Here is a 26952-nt window from a genome sequence, read left to right as displayed (position 1 = left end):
GAGAAAATCAGTAACTGTATACCCCTCAACCATCCCACTTTGAGTGGGACATCTTGGAATGTCCTGGGTTTTTTGTTTTTTTGTTTTTTTTTTGGTCCAGTGCTTTGGCACGAGTCAGCTGGTTTGTACCAGAGCACTGGACCAAAATACACTTGTTTTTGGTCTTATGCTCTGGCACAAACCAGCTGGCTCCATGAGAGCCCAGGACCAAAAAATTATGATTGTCTCAATTGATCAGAGGGATGTTGGAAGGTATGTGACTGGCCAAAAGTCATCCAGAGAACTTCATGCTTGAGGAGGGAATTTGAATCCTGGCCTCTCAAGTCCTAGTTAAAAACTGTAACCCCCATAACACACTGGTTCTCTGAGGATAAATTTGTTTTGAATATTTTTTGAGCATGTGTGGATTCAGTATAAAGTACTTTGAACATACGTACAGTCCAGATTTTGTTAGATTCCAGCTCACATCAGCCTTGGTCAGCATGGCCAATAGTCAGGAATGATGGGAGTTATAGTCCAACAATATCTGACGGCCAATATCTGGTATAAATATATATAATTTTGTCTGAATTCAATAGCGCTAAGCTAAGAAAGCATGATGAGACAATAAACAATGGTTTGGCCTCAATGGAGAGATCATATTTAAACAGGATTTCTTCTTATACATAAACATTTGTTTAGCTAATTTTTTTGGTCTTTACCATTAATTCACATGTAAAGTCTTTGTATTGTTTGTGTTCATAACCCCAATGACATGTCAGATGGAAATAGATGATAGCTAATTAGCTAGCAAATTGATGTTAAAATGATAGGAATTTGTTTGTTTAAAAAGCAGTGAATTTACACTGCTTTCATCAGTATTGGTCTTTAATTAATGGGATTTCAGGAAATCAGTATCCGCATAACGATATTACAAGCACGTTGAGGTTAGGATTGCACTGACAAGATAAGAAGCAGAGTCTCATAAAGTGATTACCAGGGGAAAATATATTGTCAGTAACAGTAATTACAGCAGGTAATTGTGTCATTTGCTCTGTTTCAGTCCACTGAGCAGTGTACCTACCAGCTGCAACATGCTTCCCCCCTTTGATCTTCAGGGTTTTAGAAAATCTCACACAGCTTAGTCAATGAAGATAAATGCTAAGAACATCTGACATTGTATAGATAGGTAGATCTCAAATTAATTGGATTGATTCCTTGGGAAAACGACTTTCCTCTTAGATATGTATTTTTCTTCATGCTTTTAATCGCTTAATAAATGTGTATGTTTATTAAAAATATTGCTTATTGTTTTGGCCAGTGATTTTGTTGAAATGTCATATTAATTAAAAGATAATACCAGGACTGAGAAGAATTAATTTCAGGAAAATTAATTTGGGATCTGATTTAGCCAAAGTTACATACATATTTAATTACTTATATCTACCTACATATTAAAAACATTGTGATAGTGTAGGATTTAAGGTCCTACTGATTGCTGATATCCATGGCTCATCAGGTCTTCAAAGTATCAAATAGGACTTGCTACAGGTTGCTAGTGAGGCCTACACAATAATTAATGGAAACTTGCAGAATATTTTGGGAATGGCAACTAAAGTTTATAAACAGGAAGAAACTGATAAAATTTAACTGTGCTTTGTGCAATTTCATTTTGTAATTCCTATTTATTAAAGCTAGAATAAGAAATACGACAGTAAATGCAAAGGAATGCAATATGGGAAAGCATCAAATTTCCATGTTAACTGGGGCAGTGATAGAGGAACAATTTAAGCAAAATCCATGTGTGTTCTCAGTTGTTGGGCCAGACATAATACTGTTGATTTTGGACTCTTCATTATCATAGCTATTGACAAAACAACACATGAACTGACAGTTCACCCTAAGTGTTTTAGACGGTCAAAATAAGATGGGCTTTATCAAAATGTCAAATTTCAATATTTTGACAGCTGACTGACTTTTTGACTGAAATCCAATGCCAGAGGAATTTACAAAATACAATTATATGGTGTGCTTGATTTGTTGCAGCAGTGAAGCAGTTGGTGTGGGAATACCTTACTCCCCACCCCCCAACCCCATTTCATCCTCACAACAAACCTCTGAAGTGGATTAGGCCAAGAAATTATGACTGGTCCAAGGTCATGTGATGGAGTGAGGATTTCAGCACTCGTTTCCCAGTGTCCAGTGTCCACATATACCTCGACTGTCCCAACAAAACCAGGATGTCCTCTTTTTTCGTGTGAAAGCACAGCGGCCACTTTAGGCGCCGTGAATGTACGTCACAATTTCACCCCGAAAAAGCACTTTTTCCAGGGCCATGATGTTGTGGCTGCCCAAAAAGTGTATTTTGGGGCACAGTGCTTTCGTTTCTGACCCTTTACTGCACACATCAGACCATTAAAAGTTCAAGGGCCTGTGATTTCTAGGTAGCTCTGTTATAGGCGTTCTTCAGACGATTATGACACATTGCTACATCACTTGTGTGGAATACTTCAAAGCTACACTGAACCTTTTCTCTCTTGTTTTGGTAACTGTTACATATGAAGCAGGGGTTCTTTTCGTTACTTTTCTTAGTGAAACCGAGAGATTAAGACGACTGAGAAGCTCTTAGTTCCGGAAGGAATTATAGAAAGGTTTCCTGATATTTTATTCATAAAAGTTTTCTCAGACAATGAATACAAAAATAGGTACTGCTGCATACATCACATAAACAAGACAAAGCCTTTTCACCCTTAAGGATCAGGTTTTCTTAACCTTGCTTTAGGTGCTTATGTTCCTTGGCTACGGTACTTTAGTACCTATAGTAGGTCAGGCTTTGGGGTCAACCCCGTTGATGACTCATCAGCAGCTATTTCCCCAATAAACAGTAGCAGAGAATTTGTTTGCTTACACCATCCTTATCCCCATCCTCTCTGCCTTTTTGTCCTCTATTCTGTATTCCTATGCCATGAATTCAGGACTGGATGCTATTGTTTCTGGATGGTACAATGCTGAATAAGCTTTGTTGAACTATAATATACAAAATAACTTATAAGCTGGTTTCCGACCATAATAAATAAATTATTCATTCATACAAAATAACCAAACAATCTGAGAGAAACTTAGCACTAGGAGGAGTCTATTAATAGCCATAATTTCCACCAGAGGTCCTTCTCTAAATATCCCTGTCACTCTTTAGGTTTTCTTTACTACTACTACCACTACAGTGGTACCTCGGTTTATGAACATAATTGGTTCCGGAAGTCTGTTCATAAACTGAAGCGTTCATAAACTGAAGCGAACTTTCCCATAGAAAGTAATGGAAAGTGGATTAATCTGTTCCACACGGTCCGCGGAGTACTTAAACTGAAGCATTCATAAACTGAAGCGAACTTTCCCATAGAAAGTAATGGAAAGTGGATTAATCTGTTCCAGACGGGTCCGCAGAGTACTCAACCTGAAGCGTACTTAACCTGAAGCATGGGTGTAATTGGTTCCGGAAATCTGTTCATAAACTGAAGCGTTCATAAACTGAAGCGAACTTTCCCATTGAAAGTAATGGAAAGTGAATTAATCCGTTCCAGATGGGTCCGCGGTGTTCATAAACCGAAAATTCGTAAACCGAGGTGTTCATAAACCGAGGTTCCACTGTATTTATGTGCTGCCACCTGACTGGGTTGCCCAGAGAACCACGTTCTAGACATTTATTCTTAAAAAAACTTCCAGGATTTTAATTAATTTTATATCTACTGCTTTTTGTATTTTTACTGTTGCTACGATAGCTGCTATAGTTTCTGATGTTTCTGATCTGTTTTATATTTGTTTTGTGGTTCTCTTTTGAAAATCTAGATTAATAAATTTATGATTTTTTTTAAAAAAGCCATAATTTCCACACAACAGCAAGGAGACAAATAATACGATCATTTGACAAATGAGAAAACATTAATTACATTAATTTTCAGGTCAATAGGGTGGGAAATATATGACAAATGGCTTTCTTCATAATATGTTGAACAACATAATGATCTGTCCCCACTCTCTGTAGTTTGGACCAAGGGAGGAGGCTGTGGATTTTGCCCAGTATGCTAAAGTGACAAGGGAGGAACAAGTTATATACAGAGATATAAACATACAGGGCTGCACATTTATGCATATTTTCAATACCTGAAAATGAGATTATTTGTTTTTGTTTTTGTCACTAAAAGTTATCACAAAGAGGAGATAGGAAATTTGATTCTGAGGTTTAACAATTGTCTGAGTTCTCCCCATGAATCTGAGCACCTATTAAAACTATTAATCAAACTCCCCCTTTGCTTCAACACCATTGTAAGGACTAGAGGTTATGTGGGAGCAGTGTTTTCTCAAAAAGGTCATTATTTATGTTACAAGTTTCAGAGAGGTTTGGCAGGTAACAGTATTTTTCACCCATATTATTAAACATTGCTTTTATAATTAAGCCAAATAAATAAGACAAAATAACTAAAGTTGTAGTTAAAGAAATGAGTTAAACAGTTTTATGATTTTGCTAACTACACCTTTGCAATTTTTTTAAATAAAAAGAGCCATTATATGGATGCAATTTCTTTTCTTAAAATATATTTAATATAGCGAGGTAGAGTGTCTTCTGTTTCTGAGAAATTTAAATGCAGTGGCTCAGATCTTGCATTGCTCCTCTATTTAAATATGTGAGGGGAGACTTTTCACCAACTCTCCCCTCCATCCATTTCCTACACACCATTCCCAAGAGTCTCTCAACCCCCAGGAGCAGATTTTCAGGGCGACAGCAAAAGGAAATAGAAAATCTTCACCTTTGAACATGAAGCATTTTCTGTTCCAAGCAGGAAAGTTAGGATCCCAGACAACATTCTAAATGTTTCATGATTACAGCTTGAATTACATTGTAAATGAAAAAAATCTTTTTTTGTTGCCCTTGATGGGGTAAAGATATTACCTGTTGATCTTTTGTATAAAAGTGGGAACTATAACTCTGAGAAACAGCATAAACAACATGATCACCACATTTTAACATTCCCAAAAGTTCAGCTGTGATGAATGCAAATTAGTTTGGTTTCTAACCCACACTAAATCAGTAAACCTGATTTAGAAATAATTTGTGGAAATAGCTTGCTTGCTCTTAATGAACATATATGCAAATCCAGACCTGCAAATTATTGCAAATGTCTAGCAGTTTTATTTCTTTGAAGTGTTGTTATAAAAGTATAATTCAATGACCACCAAAGCCAATATTGCTTTGTCAAAGTCAATGTAATGGACACTGAATCAATTTGTAAAAAACTTTAATTCTTAAAACGCCAATTCTCCAAAGCAATGCAAACCTAAAGTGAAAAACACGCTTAATGCTGCTGACGTTTTTGATTTATGCTCTTTTGAAGCATCTATGAAGGTAACAGAAAGTACATGGCAAAATATTTGCAGAATCAAATTAATTCTGGTTTTATTCTTGCTTCTTGCTTGAATGGCCAGTGGTTGGTTCTAGGTGTGATTTTTCCCCCCTGATTCGTCACCTAAGCCATGCACAGCATTCTGTCTGCTCCCTTGGAAGAAAAATGGAATGTAAAAATAATCAATGAAGAAGAGCAAATATATCATTTTGTGTATTTAGGCCTTGGTTACAGATGAGTATGAGTTCCTTAAAGCAGTTCTTCTCAAGCAAAATATTGATCTGCACATATATTTATGGAAAACTGAAAAGGAATGATAACACTCATTGACTTTCAAAGGAGTACTTGCCAAAGGTTGCCACTGCAGCTTGTTCCTCTATTAACGATGTAATTGATACAGTTGTTGGACTGACAATAATTCTGAAACTAAGGAATTAGATAAATGTGAAAATTGAATATTCTCACACTTCTGCCTTCCTTTTCGAATAAAATTAGATTCATTTTATAAAGATGCCAGAATGTTGCATTACTTTAGGTTCAACATCTTTATTGCAATAATACCTCCCCGTTTGTGGAATATTCTCAGGGAGGTTCGCTTGGTGCCTTCATTATACTGTACACCTTTAGGCACCAGGCAAAAATGTTCCTCTTTAACCAGGCCTTTGACCGATTGACATCCAATGCCCTGTGTTGGGGAGAGAGGGGGTTATTGGGTTGTTTTTGGTTTTATTATGTATTTTGTGTTTTTATATTATGATTTTATGTTGTAACCACCCTGAGACTTGCAGGTATAGGGCTGTATACAAATTTAATAAATAAAAATAAAGCATTTCATGTGGGTGTTACTATAAACTATGTGCACTTATTTGTTTTTGAAAATTTACTTGTTTGAAGCCATTGTTAATATTAACTCTGTGTTTTAATTGTTATAATCTGTCCTGGGACCTTAGATACAGGTAGGTAGCCATGTTGGTCTGACATAGTCGAAGCAAAAAAAAAAAATTCTTCCAGTAGCACCATAGAGACCAACTAAGTTTGTCATTGGTATGAGCTTTCGTGTGCATGCACACTTCTTCAGATACACTGAAACAGAAGTCACCAGACCCTTATGTATAGTCAGAGGGTGGTGGGAATGGGTGATTGGCTGATAGGAGTGGTAAACCTGTTGACCACTGTTAATGACTGCAATTGGTCTTGCAGGAAAAAGCAAGGGGTGAGATGCATTGTGTATAATGAGATAAGAATCCAATGTCTTTATTCAGACCAGGTCTCTCCATGGTTTTAAGCTTGGTAATGAGTTGCAATTCAGCAACTTCTCTTTCCAGTCTGTTTCTGAAAATTTTCTGTAATAAGACAGCTACTTTGAGATCTTGTATAGAATGGGACCTTAGAGTAAGGACAGGCAATAAATTGTAATAATAACAATTGCAGCAGCAGCAGCAGCAACAACAACAACGGCTGCTAACTTGGATGGCTTTAAAACAGGGGTCAGCAAACTTTTTCAGCAGGGGGCCAGTCCACTGACCCTCAGACCTTGTGGGGGACCAGACTATATTTTGGGGGAGAAAAGTGAACAAATTCCTATGCCCCACAAATAACCCAGAGATGCATTTTAAATAAAAGGACACATTCTACTAATGTAAAAACACTGATTCCCAGACTGTCCGTGGGCTGGATTTAGAAGGTGATTGGGCCGGATCTGGCCCCCGGGGCCTTAGTTTGCTTACCCATGCCTTAAAAGAAGGTTAGGCCAATTTACAGTGTATAGGACTATGAGTCCCTTCTGGCCCTGCTGACTATGTTGTATCTCCACAGTTGGAGGCAGTATGCCTCTGAAGAGCAATTACTGGGACTCCCAAGTGGTGAAAGTTCTGTTGCACTCAGGTCTAGCTTGCAAGCCTCCGACTGTCATCTCATTATCCACTGTGAGAACAGGATGTTGGACTATAATGGACCTTTGCTTTAATCCAGTAGGGTGGTTCTTAAGTTCACAGTCACAGGCAAGGCTTATAGACGCTGAGCAACAGGGAGTTAGCTTGTAAAGGTAACCTTTTCACCTGTCAAAAATAGTGGCTGGTTATCTGACCCCAAGGCAAACTCCCGTTTCCACAACTGATTGACCCTGGGTTCCTTTTGAATTCACCAAAATATGCTTTTGAAATAGAGAAATGGTATTGTGTTCCTTAGAGAGGCAATGGCAAAGAGCCTCTTTACTGAGAGTTCCTGATTACAGTGGAACCTCGGGTTGCGGACGTAATCCGTGATGGAGGCATGCCCGCAACCCGCAGCATTCGTAACCTGCAGCGCTGCAACTGTGCACGCGCGTGACACAATTTGGTGCGCATGTGCAAAGCGCGATTGGCGAAACCCGGAAGTAACCCTTTCCGGTACTTCCGGGTTTGCCACGGTCCATAACCTGAAAACGCATAACCTGAAGCATCTGTAACTCGAGGTACCACTGTAGTTCTGAAAAAAGAAAGGAAATAAGTGTGCTTTAGAGGCAACTGAATATATGGAGGGTTGAAGCAGGAAAAGGGTTTACCTAAAGCAGTGGTGAGTAACCTCTGTCTCACAGGGCAAATTTGGCCTTCCTGGCCTCCCCATTTGGCCTGCCATTTGTTGGTGATATATGTTCAGAGGGTGCAAGATTGGATATCTGTATGATAAGCTCTTGGTCCAGTAAATTTTGGGATCAGATCTTACCAATATATACACTTTGTTTTGAAATAATGTCATTGGTCATCTGAACAGCTTTCTCAGAAGTGATGTGGAAAGCACATTAGGTGCATCATTCAAAGTGCATGCCGTAAAGCAATTGCAGGGTGCAGTTTGTATTAGACATTTAATGGAAACACAACCACTTCATTAACTCTGCAGGCTTATTATGTGCTCTATATCATGTGATCCAAATAGGCTGTCAACAAGCATTACATTTTAAGCAGCTTAAATTTAAATGTGATCTTTGCTTTAAATTTAGACAATGCCTTCAGGAATCCATATGATCACTCAGTGATAAAACTAATTATTTCTTCATGTAAGCATCGAAATATCCCTATATGTGGCAGAAATTTAAATCAGCCCTTTGCTCGTTGTCCCCATCTATCCCTGAATTAGCAATACCTTAAGTGTGACTCTGTTAGGAACATGATATATTGTAATAATATAGTAGTAAAAGCACCGTGCACCCAATAATTTCGGTCTGGAAAACAATGTTGGCTATTTTTGTGGCAATAAAGCTATTGCATCTGACTGTCTACTCAACCTGAAATCTTTAAGAAAGCATCTTCCTCCTGAGAATTCCATTACAGCAGTATAGTAAAAAATGGATGGGCTCCCTTCCCAGAGCACTGCAGCATTAAAAAAAAAAAGAGTGTCTTCTCTCTTTCCCCTCTCTGTTGCATTATTTAGCTGTTAGAGTGGTTGCTTCGATGGTGTTGTATATTTTGAGGAAAATTCCATTTTAAAAACTGTGAATGACTAACCCTTTTTATGCCAAGGCTGAGAATCACTGAAAAACGTATGATTTCTTAGGAGGAAATAAACCATGCTTGATCTTCTTGAAAGCTGTAGTTCATAGGAAACAATTTAGGCAAAAGTTCTATTTCCATGCATTTAACTAAAGGTCAAGCTAGATGTGTGCATTAGTTCCCAACCCCTGTGTTTAGCCCAAATCAATAACACAGAAGCAATGTTTTGTCCAGTTATGTTGGAAGAATTTCACTTAGTGCAAGGATGTGGACAAAGTACATAGATAGGTACAGGCAGACACTTGCATTTCCGACCCATAGCCCTGATAAATTGTCCAGGCACATAGTACTGAAAGCTGGCCGAGTTATTTAGGCATCCAAGGCAGGGAATCACCTTGCCTAATGGTAGGGCCAGCTCTGTCTGCTTATCTAAAAAAAGCTTCACCTGTTTAATTAATGCACATTTGGCAGTTAGATGCACGGCAGCGAGGAAAATGTAAAAGCTGGAAGTGAGTAGTTTTGATTGCTTCAGGACATAGTCCTATGCATGCTTACCAAGAAGAACATAGCTTTGGCTACTCCAGCATAACCCTGTGAATGCTGGCTTAGAAGGAAGCCCCCTGCAATATTCAATGGCTGTTACTCCCAAGCAAGTGTGCATAAGATTTCAGCCTTCCTCCCGGATAAATAAGTTTAGAATTGCAGCCTACTAGGAAGCAAGTCTAAATTAATTCAGTGAGACTTACTTCCAAGAAAGCATATGCCAACTAGTTTTGTAATCTTCTCATTTGTTGGTAAGATCCCTCCTGTCCCCTGTAAAAAGTGCATCCTGTTGGTCCCAGACAACCACGAAGACTTCTCAGTTTGTTCTTTAAGCCAGTGAATGATTGTTGGGGCATAGCAGCCCAGTGCTGAATGGAAGTCACCTTAAATCTCACACTATTTGCTCTCCTAAGCAAGCCATAAAGACAAAAACAAGGACAGTGAAAGGTAGGGGAGGAGTGTCATTGGTCTTTAATCCACCACATCTCATTTTCATACACATCCCCCTCTTCTGATGTTTGTAGTGGAGATGGAGGACAATATTTCAATGCAGAGCGACAGGAATGAAAATGCCTTTAACAAAATAGCCTTTCCCTTTTTACCTTGGACACCACAGTGAACCACCTGCACTCCTTGCCTCATTTCCAATTTTACTTCTTTACTTACAATGCTTTTTTTTCTCCAGGCAGGAAATTCCATAATTAAAGTGCATCCACAAAAAAGGCCCTGTGTCTGGTACTCACCAAACAAGTCTGATGTAAAGGGAGAACAGAGCCTGGGATGACGACCTTATAGGTTAGGGAAGTTCATATGGGCAAAGGTGCCCCTTTGAATTACCTCTAAATTTGGGCAAAGGAGGTTCTTTTAAGATTATGATCATTGTGGGCAGAAGCTTATAAATTTGGCCTTTCCTGAGTTGCCATGGTCCAGTAATGATAGGATTACAGCTCCCCAGGCACCCGGGGGTGGAAGAGAACAGCTGAGAATTAAATCAGCTGAGCTTAAAATATGATTGAATTTTAAAGCTGCCATTTCTAGCTCAAGGCCTTTGCCTTGTAATAAATATATTAAAGACCACCTGCAATTCTGTCCTCCTCCATGTCTTTGCACATCTAAACAAGACAGCATGGCAAGGGAAGAAAAGGTAACAGAATTACACCAGACCAACTAGTCCACTGAATGGGATAAATTACATGAAAAGAGAACCCAGATAGATTTCAATAACCTTAAGATGATGATAAAAAGTAGCCAAGCCTATCTGTTTAATTCTGTAGCATAGCCAATGTCCATCGCCATCATTGTCAAAGTTGTGACTTCTCTTTCTTTCCTAATAGCTTGATCCTATGTAAATACTTCTTTTTCCTGCACAGAGGTAGCCTGTGAAATTCATGGCTGCTGGTGGTCACCAAGTCATATAGTGAAACAAGATTATTGAGGTAGCGAGGTAATTTTATGAATAATAATATAGTTATTTGTGCTGAGGTGAAAGTAATTAAACTGTGTACTTCAGGAATCAAAAACAGCAGTTATTCAATATAGTTTGCTTGAAGACTAAATAAAGGCTTGCAAGACTAAATGTTCTGACCATATCATTATGATCTGAAGCAGATGAAAATGAAGCAGTTGCACAATGACCCACTTCAGACAACCTATTCTAATTTTCCAAACTATAGTTTGGACCATTGAGAACTTACTGCATGAGAACTTACTTTCCCTGCCTCCTCCTCTGGAAAATTTCTAGCTTCATTTTCTTGTTGGTTATAAGCATAGTTTCCTGTGATATCAAAATCAGCCAAAACTATGTAACTAGGATTGCCTCAAAACCATGGTTTGCAAAACCAACCCATACATAATTTCAAGTTATGTGTTGGGGGAATCATCTCAGCTGAGCCACTCAGTGCTACAAAGTCGTGAACCACGACCCAAAAAGAGGTGCAACTTCCATACTGCAAATTGATGAGATATTTGCATACATCATAAAGTTTTAACTATTAATCAAAACCCATTTCAAACTTGCTTGCTTCAGATCATTCTTTCCATAATAATCATAACCATAATCATAATTTATTATTTATACCCCGCCCATCTGGCTGGGTTTCCCCAGCCACTCTGGGCGGCTTCCAACCGAATATTAAAAACCATATCTACCAAACAGCCAAGGAGCCTCTGGTACATTTGTCATATAATCCTTGCACATTGTAGACAATTTGGGGGCACATTTCCAGGTCCATAGTTCACAAAAAGTGGTTGCCAGGGGCTTTATTGGACTTGAATTTTGCCCTGCAGTGTATATCCTAGTACACCCTCCACACCCTGTGGCAGCACACTGCAGGAAAAGACAAATAGCAGTAGGCAAGCTGTCTTTTAATGAAGTTTGTCTGCTATAACTGATCTTTTCTTTCAAGTACCTCTGATAAGCTTCAGAGGAACTCCAGGGTTCCCTGAAACACAGTTTGAAAACTACCAATCGAAAGCATCAAAAGAGGCAGATGTGATGTATCTCAAGTATCTGAAATTATATTTCTAAAAAGAAAAGGTGTCTAGCTAGCACCTAGGCAGTAACCTGAAGTTCAAATGGGTGTGCAGTCCTAAACTGGTTAGCCTTGCTTAAAGGACTAGCTCCACAAAATTACTGCTTTATTCCCATAAGCTTAGAAAATGAGTGACTATAGTTCAAGGGACCCGGGGAAGGTTTCAGAAGAATTAGTGTTAAATTCAGGAGTTCTTGACTTCAGTCTCTGTAGTTAAATGGGACAGAAATAAGGAAGCATGGTAGCAATAAGCAGAGTGAGCATAGAACTCTGGACATTTTGATGGACAAGATTCTGAGAAATGTTTGTTGAGCAATTGTTCTGTGATGCTTAGAGGGCCAAATTCGGACCTGGGGAGGCTCAGGTGCAAATTCCAGCTCAGCCACAAAGTTTCTTGGATGATTTTAGGCCTCCCACTCTTTCTGGGCCTAAACCTCACAGGGTTGTTGTGAGAGTAAAATGGGTGACATGTATTGAACTCTTTGAAGAAAAGGCATGGTAAAACTCTTAATAAAAATAAAATAAAATGCTGGTTTAGTTCTATGCATCATTCACTGTATGAAACTTTAAATTATATCGATCTTCTCACAAAACATTTATTTCTGCCATTTCAGAATTGTATGTGAGAGGGGAAGCACAATTATTAAGATTGCGGAGAACTTCTGTTATTTTTATTACATTGATTTGTGGAGACAATGATGGCAAAACTCCCACTGATTTAATGGCTTTGGACTGTGTAATCTGTTTTGAATGCCCACAAGAGAGTTATACCACATTATTGTTATTGTTTTGTTGTTGTTATACATTGCTTTCCCCCCCCCGACTGGACTAAAGACAGCTTACAGATTAAAATAAGGACTGCTAAAAAGAATTAGGCAAACAACAACATTTAAAACAATTAAACATTGATAGAAATAAAACTATATACATACATAAATTATATTAAAACCATACCAGTAATTAAAATAAAAACAGCACAGTGCCACCCCTTTCATTAAAAGCAGTCAGTTCCCCAAAACCTGTTGGAAATTCCCACTGTTTCAGCACCCAAGCTTTGAAACAAAATATCAATTTTATTTCCTACAAAGCTTTTTGAGTAAATAAGCATGAACCACTCCTACAACTTTCAACTTCTTAGCATCTGAAATATAGCTGTTGTTGCTGTTCTAAATAGCATTGTTTCACCTTCTAGAACACGATGAATGTCTCACAAACCAACACAGCTGTGACGAAAATGCACTCTGCTTCAATACTGTGGGAGGACATAACTGTGTTTGCAAGCCAGGTTTTACTGGAAATGGCACTGTATGCAAAGGTAAGGTATCAGAACAAAAACCAAATTGTTTATTGTCTTGCTGGATTTTACCTTTTCATTGTTAAATGCTAAAGCTGCCTTTGTACCTGGAAGATGAATAATTCAGGCAGAACCAATAGAGACCCAGTCAATTCATTTTAGCATATGCTCTTCTTATAAATAATGTGCTGCTTCACACCAGACAAAGCAGTGATGTTATGTTTACCACCAAACGCAGTGGAGAATTGTGAGTAATTACAACTCCCTGGAATATGCATTGATGTAAAACATTCAATGATAAATGCACTGCTAGTATGTTGTGTCAATATCTGCTTTGTATAATATACCGGTAAGTGCTTGTATTTCATATAATCATAGAATTTGTAGAGTTGGGAGGGACCATGAGGTTCCTAGCCCAGGCTTCATCAACCTTGGCCCTCCAAATGTTTTTGGCCTACAACTCCCATGATCCCTGGCTAGCAGGACCAGTGGTCAGGGATGATGGGAATTGTAGTCCAACATGGGTTTGAACCCACAACCCTGAGATTAAGAGACTCGTGTTCTACCATCTGAGCTATCTCAGCTGTCGTTCCTTGGTTTTCTTTTGCCCAGAATGTTGGAGAGGTTGTGATGGACAGGCTCTGGGTCAGCCTCCTGTTGATCCAGCAACCAGTGAGAGCTGGGGAGACTAACAGCCAATCAGGAGCCAGGGGGCAGGGCGTTAAAGTTGGAAGCTTACAGTTTAATGGCCAGATAGGGAATTGATTCTCAGGGAGGACTAGTTGTTAAGATAGGTGGGCGCTAGCTGCCATTGTGGGCAGATGGGGGTTTGGGCTATTTGAGTGAGGTTAGCTACCGGTAGTCAAGGCAACACAGTTTGAATTCCTCAAGGGGAAGTTGGATGAGTGAAGTGTTGCTGGATAGGAACACAGATAGCCCTTCTAAATGGGAAAAGTCTACCTGAAATTTGGTTTGGAAAAGAGTTCTGTTTAACAATTATCTGCAAAGGGTGTATATCTTAAACTAGGTTTTGTGCATAATTTGTGAAACACTAAACCGTCATAGGGTGAAATTAAATAAACCCTTAGTTTTGTTCCAGAAGTCCCTCCTTATACTTTGAACTTCTGGGTGGGGAGTGAATAGACTTTGGGTCATCTTTACATAAGTTTAATACCTTGCAACTCTTTAATCTTAAAGAGACCCCTCCTCTGTGAATAGCAGAAAGAGTTTTATCCATCAGCACACCCACAAAATCAGTCATGTTGCCCAGCCCCCATATTCTGCCCCCGTCTGTCAGAGAGGCAAGCAAACTTTGTTATCGGCTGAGTTTTAGAAACTTCCAAAGTCTGTAATTGAAGGCCTTCGCTTCCTGCCAAGGGGGTGACAGTCATTAGCTGAATAAGCATTCATGCAACATTTTAAAACCCACCAAACATGGACAGAGCCATTTGTATGGGTCTGGCTCCTGCTCTTCTAGCAGGATGTCAATTTTCTTGAGAAGATTGCAGTAAATGACCCCCCAATATGTTTTTGAGCCTTAAAATGTCAAAGCACCATTGAATGAAGGCTGTGCATCCATGGAAAAGGGCCTTTCATAGCACTCCTGCAAAGTTCAAAGAAGACCTCAGGCTGAAATAATTAAGCCCATCAGATTTATCACTGGCAATGTGACAAGCATCACATTAGACACTTCCCAACTTTTTAAGATCATGGATCAAAACATGATGGGCTGGAAGGCTACAGTGTCTAATGCATGAGAGTGAGGCTCAAAATCATTGCTCAAAATCCTTGCTAGTCAGGCATGTAGGAAAGTACCTTTGCCTTTGGACTCAATACAATTGAAGGCTACCACATTAATTTAAAACATTCACCGTGTGTTAATTTAAGATATTTACAGTGCTTTCATTTTTTGGTATTTGCAGTTCGTGTCTACTCTCAGGTAAGTGGGTATAAGATTCTTTCCTTAATATTTTGGTTTTTACAATAGTATTGTGGGATCCTTTCATTTTTATTTTTTTATGCTTTCAGCTTTCTGCAAAGACGGTTGTAGAAATGGTGGAGCATGTATCGCTTCCAATGTCTGTGCCTGCCCACAAGGATTCACAGGCCCAAGCTGTGAAACTGGTGAGAAATCCTCTCGTTGACTTGCAAAATCAGTCTTACATCCTTACATGAAGTCATACAAAAAATACTCTTTGCTAACATGTATCTAAAATTAAGTGCAACTGTGGAAGGATAACTAGATCATTTGCTCCATGCTTCCTTTCCGTAAATTCTTCTGCATCAAATGTAGTCATGGAATATGTTTTTTGCATCACTATTTTTGGTACCTAGATTTTGAATTGTTACTGTGTGTATGTGGGCATTATTTTAGTTTTAATTGTGATTGTTTTCAATTGTTGTTACAACCTAGAGTGGAGTTGCACAGATCTTGAATTTATGTTTATCTCAAGTTGAAGCAAATAAGCATCTTTCTGCAGCATAGATATATTGAAATATTATCTAAAGCTAGGTAATGACAATATTAGTAATGCAGAGAACCATAAGTACCGTGTTTCCCACATTTTAAGACACCGTCTTATATTAATTTTACTCAAGAAAATAAGCCTATGGCTTATTTTCAGGGGGTGTCTTTAAAAAAAAATATTATTACTGTAAGTACCCCTCCTTACCGCGGCCAGCACTGCTGCTGTTGGGTCCCGCTGGCTCAGGGCGCACAGCAAGGAGGACGCCTCTGGCCAAAGGTTTAAGGGTGTGTGTGTGTCGGGAAGTTTCATTTGGCGGGGGGGGGGGAGTTGGAGGCACAATTTTCCTCCATTGCAGGGCCTTCGTGGTCCCTTCCAATTCCTCTCCCCTTTCTTTCCTGCTTAGCCGGCTTGCAGGCAAGCTGAAGCAATCGAGCCGACGTCTCTAATGACAGAACAGCCGTTTTCTCTCCCTGCCGACACCTTTCCCCTCTTTCTTTCCCCCCTCCCACCACCCTGGAAAGCGACGGAGGCGAGGATCAATTGCTTTGGCCCGGGGGTTGCCATTTTACAAGAACAAACGTGAAAAGAAAAAAGAGGCAACAAGCCCGGTCAGCGGCGTCTCCCTCCCTCACCCAAATGGAACTTCCCGACACCCCCCCTTAAACTTTGGCCAGAGGCGTCCTCGGGCCCCGTTCACACCTTCACTGCTGGGCACCGACCCTGCAGGTAGACCTATGTCTTATTTTCGGGGTATGTCTTATATTTTAAAAATCTTAAAAATCCTGCCATGGCTTACTTTATGACTACGGCTTAAAAAGGGGGAAACACGGTACATTATATTGTAGCAGTAAGCCCCAGGGCCGTCTCCAGCAGGTTGGGCACCCTGGCGCTGAGGCATGGAGATCGCTCTGGCACCCCTGCCCTCGCAGCGCGCAGCGCGGCTTCCACGTGGCTTCACCGCGAGCGCCTCCCCTGCCGGCCCAGCGCCCTGGCGCCCCCGCACCCCCGGGACTGCACCTAGAGCTGGGCCTGGTAAGCCCCGCTGAGTTCATTAGAAATTATTTCTATCTTATGGCTATGATCAAATCAAACTACATATGTGTGGCTTACAGTGTACTGGGGCAACAAGAGGGAAAGCCTGGGTTTTGAAATTTATGCAAAAAGCTTTCCAATTGTTTAGTTTTTATTTGTATAACCCTGTTTGTCCATGTCTACTTTCACATGCATGCTGAAAGTTACATAGATTACAGGACTATCCATGAGCAGAAAGCTTTATATATATATAAGATTTGCATTCCATCTCTGATTGAAAAATGAAAATATAAATTTAGCATTTTGCCTAAAATCTGAAAATTGCCTTGAGTTCTGTCAGAACTGCCTCTCCAAGGTTCATATGATCTTACTTTGGTTGCCATTCTAATGCCAGGGAATGTATTCAAACTTCAGTGTAGTTCAATTTTCCTTGTAAACAATCTTACCTGTTCAGTCATAAACTAAACAGTATTTGTACAAAACATCTGGAAGGAAGATGCTATAAAGAAATACAGGATAACCAAGCCATAGTTCTATCAAAAAGATTTTCTTTTCTTTTTTTATATTTTTTATTGAACATTTTTTCAACAAACATACAACAAACATACAAAATACAAAATACAAAAACATATCAAAAACATCAAAATACAAAATACAAAAATATAACAGAAAAATATATCATTTCTCATCCATTATAATACTCATTGTCTTCAGGCTTCCCCAATTCCCTACTATCTGTTTTCCATTTTTTTAAACTTCTATAGCAGTTTCTAAATTATCTTCCTTCCCATCATGCAATCCCTTTAAAACTTCTAAGTTAATTCATCTTCATATCATTTACCCTAATTTCAAACTTTAAATCTTCTATTGTTTCCCTAATGCCTTAACCTCTTTACTTTCCTGGATTTTCAAACTCTAATTATCGAATACATTCCCTATATACATTTTAAATTTCTTCCAGTCCTTTGAAACTTTGTCATTAGTCTGGTCCCGGAGTCTTCCTGTCAATTCTGCCAATTCCATATAGTCCAATTTCGATTTTTCTGATTGGAATCCTAATTTTTTGTCTAACTTAAATACCTCATTTATCTGCACATACTGAAACCAGTCACTCAACCTATCTTTCAATTGTTCGTATGGTCTTAACTTAAGGTGGTTTCCCACTTCCATCAAGATATCTTTGTACTTCAACCTATTCTCATCCATATTTGTCCTTTTAGGTTTCTTTGCCTCAAGAGGTGAGATCCACCTAGGAGTTCTCCTTTCCAACAAATCCTTATATCTCATCCAGACATTAAACAATGATTTCCTGATTATATGGTTTTTAAAACCTTTATGCAATTTCACTTTATCATACCATAAATATGCATGCCAACCAAATGCGTTATCATGACCCTCTAAATCCAACAAATCATCATTATCTAACAAAAACCAATCTTTCAACCAACAAAAGGCAGCAGCTTCAAAGTAAATCTTTAAGTCCGGCAGGGAAAATCCTCCTCTTTCTTTAACATCAGTCAAAAGTTTATATTTAATTCTTGGTTTCTTCCCCTGCCAGACAAATTTAGACAATATCTTCTGCCATTCTTGAAAGCATTTCATTTTATCAACTATCGGTAGGGCCTGAAATAAAAACAACATTCTCGGCAAAACATTCATTTTAACAGTTGCTATTCTACCCATTAAAGACAATTTTAACCTCGTCCATACTTCCAAATCTCTCTGGATTTCTTTCCATAATTTCTCATAATTGTCTTTATACAAATTCAAATTTTTTGACGTCATATTAACTCCTAGATATTTCACCTTTTTTACACACTTCAGTCCTGTGCATTCCTCTATATTCTGTCTCTCTTGTAGTGTCAGATTTTTATCCAATACTTTAGTTTTCCCTTTATTCAGCTTAAAACCCGCCACACTGCCAAACTCTTGAATTATCTGCAGTGCTCTCACTGCACTCTGTTCGGGATTCTGCAAAGTCAATACTAAATCATCTGCAAAGGCCTTTAACTTATATTGTTTCGAACCCACTGTAATCCCTTTGACACCTTCATCGCTCCTTATCATATTCAACAAAACCTCTAGTACAGAAATGAATAACAGGGGGGAGAGTGGGCACCCTTGTCTTGTTCCTTTCTCAATTCTTATCTCATCTGATACCACATTATTTACAATAATCTTCGCTCTTTGCTCAGAATAGATACCATTAAGCCCATTAACAAAATTTTGGCCAACCTCCATTTTTTCAAAATTTCTTTTCATAAAATTCCAAGAAATATTATCAAAGGCTTTTTCGGCGTCCACAAAAATTAACATTGCTTTGGTGTTTATTTTCACTTCCAGTCTCTCCAAAATGTCTATTATAAATCTTACATTGTCCTTCATATGTCTTCCAGGCAGGAATCCTGCCTGGTCTTTATGAATTAAGTCTTTCAACACCCTTTTCAATCTTAACGCCAAGATACTAGCAAATATCTTGTAGTCCACATTTAATAAGGAGATTGGTCTATAATTCTTAACCTGAGTCTTATCCACATCCGGTTTTGGTATCAGAGAAATAAAAGCTTCTTTCCAAGTCTCTGGTGCTTTGCCCCCCCCCTAAAATCTCATTTGCTACCTCCATTAATGGTTGTATCAACCAGTTTTTTACTATCAAAAAGATTTTCAAACAGATGTCAGGTCTCTGTGTGGTGTTATCAAGCTCTAAACAGCAATAGTCCACTGAGAAGTGAAAAATAATCCTGTTGTTCTTAGGTAGAAACCTCCATTGTAGTAACAGTTTCATTTAGAAAGAATACATCTTTCTCTGCAAATGGATGGGGCTATTTTCACGCATTACTTGGGGGCAAATAATGCATATAGGTTTGTTTCGCTTTGGGCGGTATCCAGTGGTGTCACTCAGCTGATGGCAAGGCTTCTAAGGATCTCAGGGTGGCATATATGATTCTCTTCCTTCTCATTTAATCCCCCACGACAACCCTGTGAGGTAGGTTAGATTGTGAGGCAGTGACTGGTCCAAGGTCCAAGGTCACCCAGTGAACTTCATGACCAGTAATACAACATTTCTCTGTTTTGTAACTTCATTTGCATACCTGAGGTTTGGAAGATTTAAATTCAACTCAGGTTAGAGGCTTGCCCAGGTAATTGGTATAGATTAGATCTCTCTAGAGTTACGTGTCACATTCTGTGGAAGCTAAACATTTTGCATGTGTGACTGCTGCTCTTCACTGCAACTTTAAATTAATTTGTTCAGGTGCACTGGCCATGATAATAGAAAGATTTAGATTATGACTGTCCCTAGGGGAGCTTGCATAAAATCCTTTTAATTCCGGTACTCGTGGTTTCTTAGAGAAATAGTTTTACTAGTACTTAGAATATAATTTATTCTCAAAACTGCTACAAAGCTTGTTAAGTGTGCTGATACTGCTAAAGCTGCTGGAGTATTTAGCACTTCAGATTTACTGCAGTGTTCAGATAACAGTAGTCACAATGAACTCATACCCAGTTGATTTGTAAGATAGCTAACTGGATTTGGTCTGAGCAATTATATATGACTCCAGGTGACCCTACCAAATTTTAATCAAGAAAGTTTGTCCACTTTTTCCCTCAAGTCTCAGGAGAGAAGTAAAGCTTCATTTTCCTTTCTCTGGTTTCTTTTCATTTCTTTCTTTGCCCATCCCATTGAATGGGTAGCCAAGTAGCACAAGGACAAGAACTTGCCTCTTTGTGCTTCATCCCTGGCAAGGCAATTAACAGGTTCCCGATAGGTTGCTGATCAGCCCTCAACAAATATGTGGATATATCAGCCTTATACCTGGCACTGCACAGGAATTCTAAGAAACCCAAATGTCAGAGCAGTTTTGAAAGGTTCAGCCCAACATCTTGATTCAAAATGGACTCCAACTGTATCCAGTCTGAGACAAAAACCAGCTCGGTGGTGTCAGAAACCATTATGCAAAGTTTGGTTATGACATATTGAGCAAACAACTTTCTGAAGTATATAGCAGATACAATCTAAAGAAAGAGGGAATATAACTGAAGGATCTTTTACATTCCCTGTGCATTCTAGCCCTATTTCCATAAATCAATCTTTTGCCCTCCTTTAATTAGTATTCAGGATGAATGTCTGTTTCTACAGATGTAAAGATAAAATAGGTCACCATTAAAGTTTGTACTTTTCACTAAGTAAGAAGTGTGCCAGGATTTAATAAGTCAGACTGGGGTCAATTTCCCTAGTTTCTTTTATGCCATAAAGAAATGCATTGCGGCTAATTTTTTTCCTAGCAACTTAAATGTTATACAAAATAGAATTTTCCTGTCAAGTTAATCACGCAGCTCGGAAAGCACTTTGAGGAGTCTGAAAGAGAGAAGAAAATTGCTTAGTCTCTGCTCAGGCTAAGGTTCTGTTTCTTTTATTTTATGCTTTTATTTTATATTTTAGTCAAGGGGTCCCCTGCACTTCTACAGGAAAGATACCTAAACATGTGTCAATAGTAGTTCACAATTATTGTCTTGTTTTGGTAGCTAGCCATTATTTCTTTGCTCATTTGCGTTAGGGGATGTAGAGGGCAAGAAACTGCTGCTCATTGAAGAGATTACCTTCTTCAAACTCTGCAAAAAAAAAAATCCTACTTACTAGACAGCCAGGGGGACTGGCCCCGGTGAGCTGGCAAGTTGATTTGTGGATCTCTGGGTATAGTACCACAAAGGACCAATTTGTGTGACCAAAATGGAAGCTTTGCAGAGCAGCAGCCTCTACAAAGAAAATGAATGCGTGTTGCAGCTTGGGTTGTCTCCTTACTTGGCCACTGCAACCTTCTCCTCTGTAGCCTTTCATTATTTCTTTATCGCTAATATTACATCTCCATTCACAACTCTGCTACCCAAAAAGGTCCTTCTTCCTTCTTATTACTGAGATGACATGCAGCCCCGTCTTTAATACCTACACTGGTACCCTCTCTACTCACAGTGTCAGCACAAGCTCTTCATCCTTCAGAGCTTTTCTCCATCCTCTTAACTAAACTTCAGTATGTGGAATTGAAATGAACATAGAATAATTCAGTGCAGTCTTATGTGCATCTACCCACTGGGTTAAACGAGACATATTCCAAGGTAAGTGTGCATAGGATTGCATCTGATACTTGAAGGTCCTATAGTCCCACCCCATGCATTTCTTCCTCTCTTTACTCCCTGCCCTTGATGTATTGCCTGCTTATATATGGTTCTTATAACTATATCCAGTTTTATGTTTTATTTTGGGGGTTTTCTTATTATTATTATACATTTTTTCTGGACTCCCTTGGGAGGAAGAGCAATTCACAAATGCAATAAATAAATAAATCCATTGTGTTGAATTGCAGACTGCAAGCTCCAAGGGGTAGTAGATGTCTGCCTTCTTTTTTTTTATTCTATAAAGCACCCTGAACACTGATTGTGTGCTGCATAAATAACAAAATAATTTGGGGGTTTCCTGAATATATATCTTGCTTTGGTTTTACTAAGAGATCTTTGAAATGAAAAAGGTTTGATTCTTTTCACTTCAGGATACAATGCTGATGTATAGAGGAGTGGCCCGGAGAGACTGTCATCACTACCTTATCATTTTGAGTCAGCCCCCTTTGCTCTGTCAATACATTGTGTCCCATTCTATGTCACAAACGTGTGTGACCCTACACAAGGCTAGGGAGAGAAGGAGAACAGAACTCTCTTTATTTCTTATGGCAGTCCTTCTTTGCAGAGGTGCTGTGCTTGGGTGGACTGGATCAAATCCATAGTTCTTAAATTTATAGTGTGGCATAAATAAAACATGAATATGAAGATTCAGCAATACATTATAAATATAATTTCTTTCCACATATGAAGAGAATAAAGAATGACCTTCATTACTCACTCCAAGCTCTTTCCTTTATGAATTATGGTCCATTATATTATTATAGGAAGTAAAGTGAATAATGACAACAGCCAATTCCCCTCCCCCCACCCTTTTATTATCCCTTTCCCTGTGTTCATTTTAGAGGTGGCAACAGTGTTCATATTTAGTACTAGTTACAGGTAGGTAGCCATGTTGGTCTGACGTAGCTGAAACAAAATAAAAAAATTCCTTCCAGCAGCACCTTAGAGACCAGCTAAGTTTGTCATTGGTATGAGCTTTCGTGTGCATGCACAGTTCTGGGGAACTGAAGAAGTGTGCATGCACATGAAAGCTCATACCAATGACAAACTTAGCTGGTCTCTAAGGTGCTGCTGGAAGGAATTTTTTTAAAATCGTATTTAGTACAATATACATATGGTCTACTTTCGCCCTAAGCCTGTATTCTTTGAAGGATCGCAACTGTTGCAGATCACATGCATAAGGGACAGAAAGCCATTCCATACTCTGCCTTCCATTGGGCAGATGGGAAGGTGTATTTCATTGGCCTTGCAAGGCTGGTGCCTATACATCCATGAACTCAAGCACTAGGCATGTGCAACATCATGACAAGGCTAGGAGCTTGGACTACATATATCCAGTTTTTACTTTTCATCCTAAGCCTTGGTAAACCATGTGTCACACATGGTAAGCCATGTGTGACTCTGTAGGACTCCATAACGAACAAGGGTTATCTTGAGGTGTTTGTGGTTTTGGAAATGTTAATTTAATATACATGCAGAAATTGATTTAAGTTAAATAGTAAATATATTGTAACGACAGCCTTGGCTATGTATACCTGAAGGAGCATCTTTCTGATAGTATCAGGAAGTTAGATGCACCATTATAATCATAATAAATTTTCTATTTTTCATATATTTCAAAACTATGAAGGTCATAGGAAAACCAGTTTAATTTTAGAGGATGAGTTAAGAGAGAGGCACAGAAAGTAGATGTATCGAAAGATTCTGTCGGAGTCAGTATCTAAATATAGTAATACAGTATTTTCAATTAGCCTGTCTCTTTAATGGGCAGTGACATAGCCAAAGGCACACATCCTAGAAGACAAAAAATATATTTCCCCTTTTTAAAGTATTCAAGCATGCACTCAATTCATCATGCCTAATTGGGTCCTGTGAATTATCATCTTCAATTGTTGCAAGTGTCATACCTTTTGATGCTATTGGCTGCCTAATGAGAAACTATCGTAGCCTCGGTTGTCGGTAGGGTCTGTGATTGATCAATTTCTGACAACAAAGAAATGTTAACAAGGCCACATGGTGAAGCATTCACTGGAAAAAAACCCACACCTTTCATAATGTTTCTATCTAATTTTGGAGCACTGCCACTGCCACACATGAAATAACAACACGACTGAATTTTCTTTCGCTGGCATTTAGCAGGACTTATAGGGGTGTGCAGAAAAATCAATGGGGGATCAGGAGTGTGGGAAATTACATACTTGAAGAATTAATGAACTATAATTCCATACTACATTCTCAATCACATTTTGCTTCCTTCTCATTAATGGAACTAAATTAGTTTTCCATGAACAGGGTACTTTTTAAAAAAAACCCAACCAAAATACCACAGCCGTGCTCTTGCAAAGGATACAAAAAGCCCTGATATGTCGTAGGAATAAATTTGCTCTTTCACACAACATGACAGCAGAAATATTGCATTGAAGAACTGCATTAATTCAACCTGTTGAAACAGTTCGGAAATGGATTTGCTGTAACCAATTTCCTCCTCTTTGTGAGAGATTAATACTTTAAAATAATTCATGTAACATTTTTGCTGGGTTCTCACTTTCAGCATTACAGGAGCAGAATATCCTCTACTCTTCAGAGGAAAAATGGGCAAATTTGTCATACACCGGGCCAGTCCCCACCCCCACAAATGAGTAATTACTGAGCATTTATTAGTTATAACATATTCTAGGTATGGAATGTCTTCCATAGAAATGCTTGTTGTCTAAGATGTTGCCAATTTGGCACCAAGTAAAGACCTAGTTTTGTCCTATTAACTATGTTTTGGCTTTTTAAATAGTGAATTACCTTGATACAAAATGTGATAGTTTGGGCACCGTTTACTGTTTTGCCAGACCAGATCAGCTGGTAAAATGGAACCTTGCTTGCTTTATCTATTTCTGTTCCTCTGCAAGATGCTTGTGCTGTGTGTTGTTGTGCTATGTAGGAAACCAAAAGACTGATAGCTTGTTTAAACATTGAAATAGCTGCCATATATCAGAATACTTCCAGGCTGTTATGTCTCCCAAATGGGGTCTAAGATCCATGCACAATCTCAAATAAAATATGTGACTGAGGACTGTGGTGTGCTCGAGTATGCTAAAACTGTACTGCATGCTCTTTTTGTTTGTTGAATATAAAACACTGGTAGGCTTTGCAGCATTAAAATAAAACCTTTTATAGCCATTCCCCAAAAATAGAGCCAAGAAGATATTGATGGATTTTTTTCAGGTAGGTTTGGTCTTGCTAGTAGATACGGAAATGCTCAAGATAGTATACCAAAAGCAGCTTTGAGATACTTCTTGCAACCCTACTAATCTGAAGTAGACATTGATGGTCAACATATAGATTTGTAGCTGAAAAGGTCAGCTCACAGAAGAAGTCCCTGTTTCAACCAAGGTTAGTAACGTTGCAATGTGTGGAGCCTGTTGGTTACAAGTTGTTTGTTTTATTGATTTCAAAAGGATTTAACAATCAAATTTAGGATTATTAGGGCCAAGAAGTTTACTTTTCACATCTGTGGCAAAACATTATGCATGCCTGTGAATAAGTAATCCATTTCCCTCCTTCTCCTATCATAGCATCAAACTGAATGACTAACGTTTTTCTGAAATTCAGCAAGAGTGTGGAATTTGTTTGTCTGGGGGGAAAATCTCAGGGATGTCACCTCCATTTCTGAACTGGATTAGTGCATTCTATTTCTCCATACTATTTCCTGTTCTTTTCCTTCCCTCCTTTCTTGATCAAACCCTTTGTGGTAAAGCACATCTAATTATTAGGTGTATGCACTAAGAATGAAATTTTGCTTGGACTCCCAATTCAGCTGCTTGGAAATAAGCCTGATTTGCTTCTGGAGACATCTGTTTCACCTCAGGTTTGAATGAGAACCTGTGAAGCTTCGTGTCTCCACATTCACTGTCATGGGGAAATAAAAAAGCAGTTTTAATGCCGTTAACTTTTGGTAACATTCAATGGAATTTGTGTGATTAATAGCCCCTGTGGAGTGGATATAAAGCCTGCCAAATTTCAGGTAAATATTTGTAAGGGCATTTTTGCTGGTCACTTTTCTCATTTAGTCTCATTTAGAAGAGAGAGCAGAGTCCATATAACATTTTTCTCACAGAATGGCATGAAAATTGAAGACTTGATAGCCACTCCTGAGGGGGTGAATACTGCTACATTTCGGAAGGGTAGGTGCAGGGGTAGCGTGCAGCCTTTACCATTCTGAGTTGTTGAAAAGGATTGGTAATGACAAATATGTTCTGCCTCCACTGTTGGAGACAGCATGTTTCTGAATGCCAGTTGCTGAGAATCACAAGTGGAGAAAGAGAGGGAAGTTGTGCTTGTTTTCTTCTTGTGAACAAGGCATCTTGTTGCTCACTATGGGAGGCTGGACTTGATGAGCCATTAGCCTGATCCGGCCAGCCATTCTTATCTCCTTGTGATTTACTGTTGTTTTGTGGGCAATTTTCAAGAAAACAACAAACATCAAAGAGGTGCTCTTGATAAAGAAGCCAGTGAATTTTCAGAAGCATTCATGTGGGTATAAGGAATAAGAAAATAGTTCGTGGTTCTTTTCTGTCCAATTGACAATGAGCAAATCCATTCCTTCTGCATCCCTTCCCAGACCACTGTGGTTTACACACACAAAAAGGGAGAGTCCCGGAAAAGCTATTCTCTGTTTAGAAGCTTGAGTTGACAGTCTAAAACTTCACCTCTCATCTTCCTCCTACAATTGCCCTTGTCCTTAAATGGGAAAATGTAACTATTTGAAAAACAACAGTCTGAGCCTGTCCAAGTTCTCTGGGACCTCCAAAGCAGTCCAAATGCTTCAGAAGCAGCCTGATTCAGTTTGGGACACCTCAAAGGATTCCCACTTGATCGCAGGAAAGCCTCATATCTCTCTGAAACTGCTACAGTATTTTTATTTTCAAGTTTTGGGATTCATCAGAATCAAATGCATGCCCCCTGATAATTCTAGTAGTAAATGTTATACTAGACACTAGTATAAATATCTCATGTCTCCCTGAAGACCCTAAGCCGATTCATTTTTAACAAACTCCTGCTGTTAGAATTGGGTCT

The 26952-nt window shown here is 38.8% G+C and overlaps 1 protein-coding gene across 2 annotated transcripts in view; it reads left to right on the top strand.

Annotated features, from left to right (window-relative positions):
• The window catches only part of NELL2 (neural EGFL like 2), a 119366-nt gene that overhangs the window by 65442 nt on the left and 26972 nt on the right, over window positions 1-26952 (top strand). For both annotated transcript variants that reach the window (XM_088676462.1, XM_035128429.3), the window contains exons 14-15: window positions 13112-13234; window positions 15242-15337. In XM_088676462.1, coding sequence (XP_088532588.1) covers window positions 13112-13234; window positions 15242-15337 — 219 coding nt within the window. The remainder of the gene's footprint in view (window positions 1-13111; window positions 13235-15241; window positions 15338-26952) is intronic.

This window comes from Zootoca vivipara, chromosome 9 (assembly GCF_965207765.1).
Source record: "Zootoca vivipara chromosome 9, rZooViv2.hap1.1, whole genome shotgun sequence".
Lineage (NCBI taxonomy): Eukaryota > Metazoa > Chordata > Lepidosauria > Squamata > Lacertidae > Zootoca > Zootoca vivipara.
The sequence above is the reverse complement of the archived record's forward strand: the minus strand, read 5'-3'. Positions and strand labels throughout refer to the sequence as shown.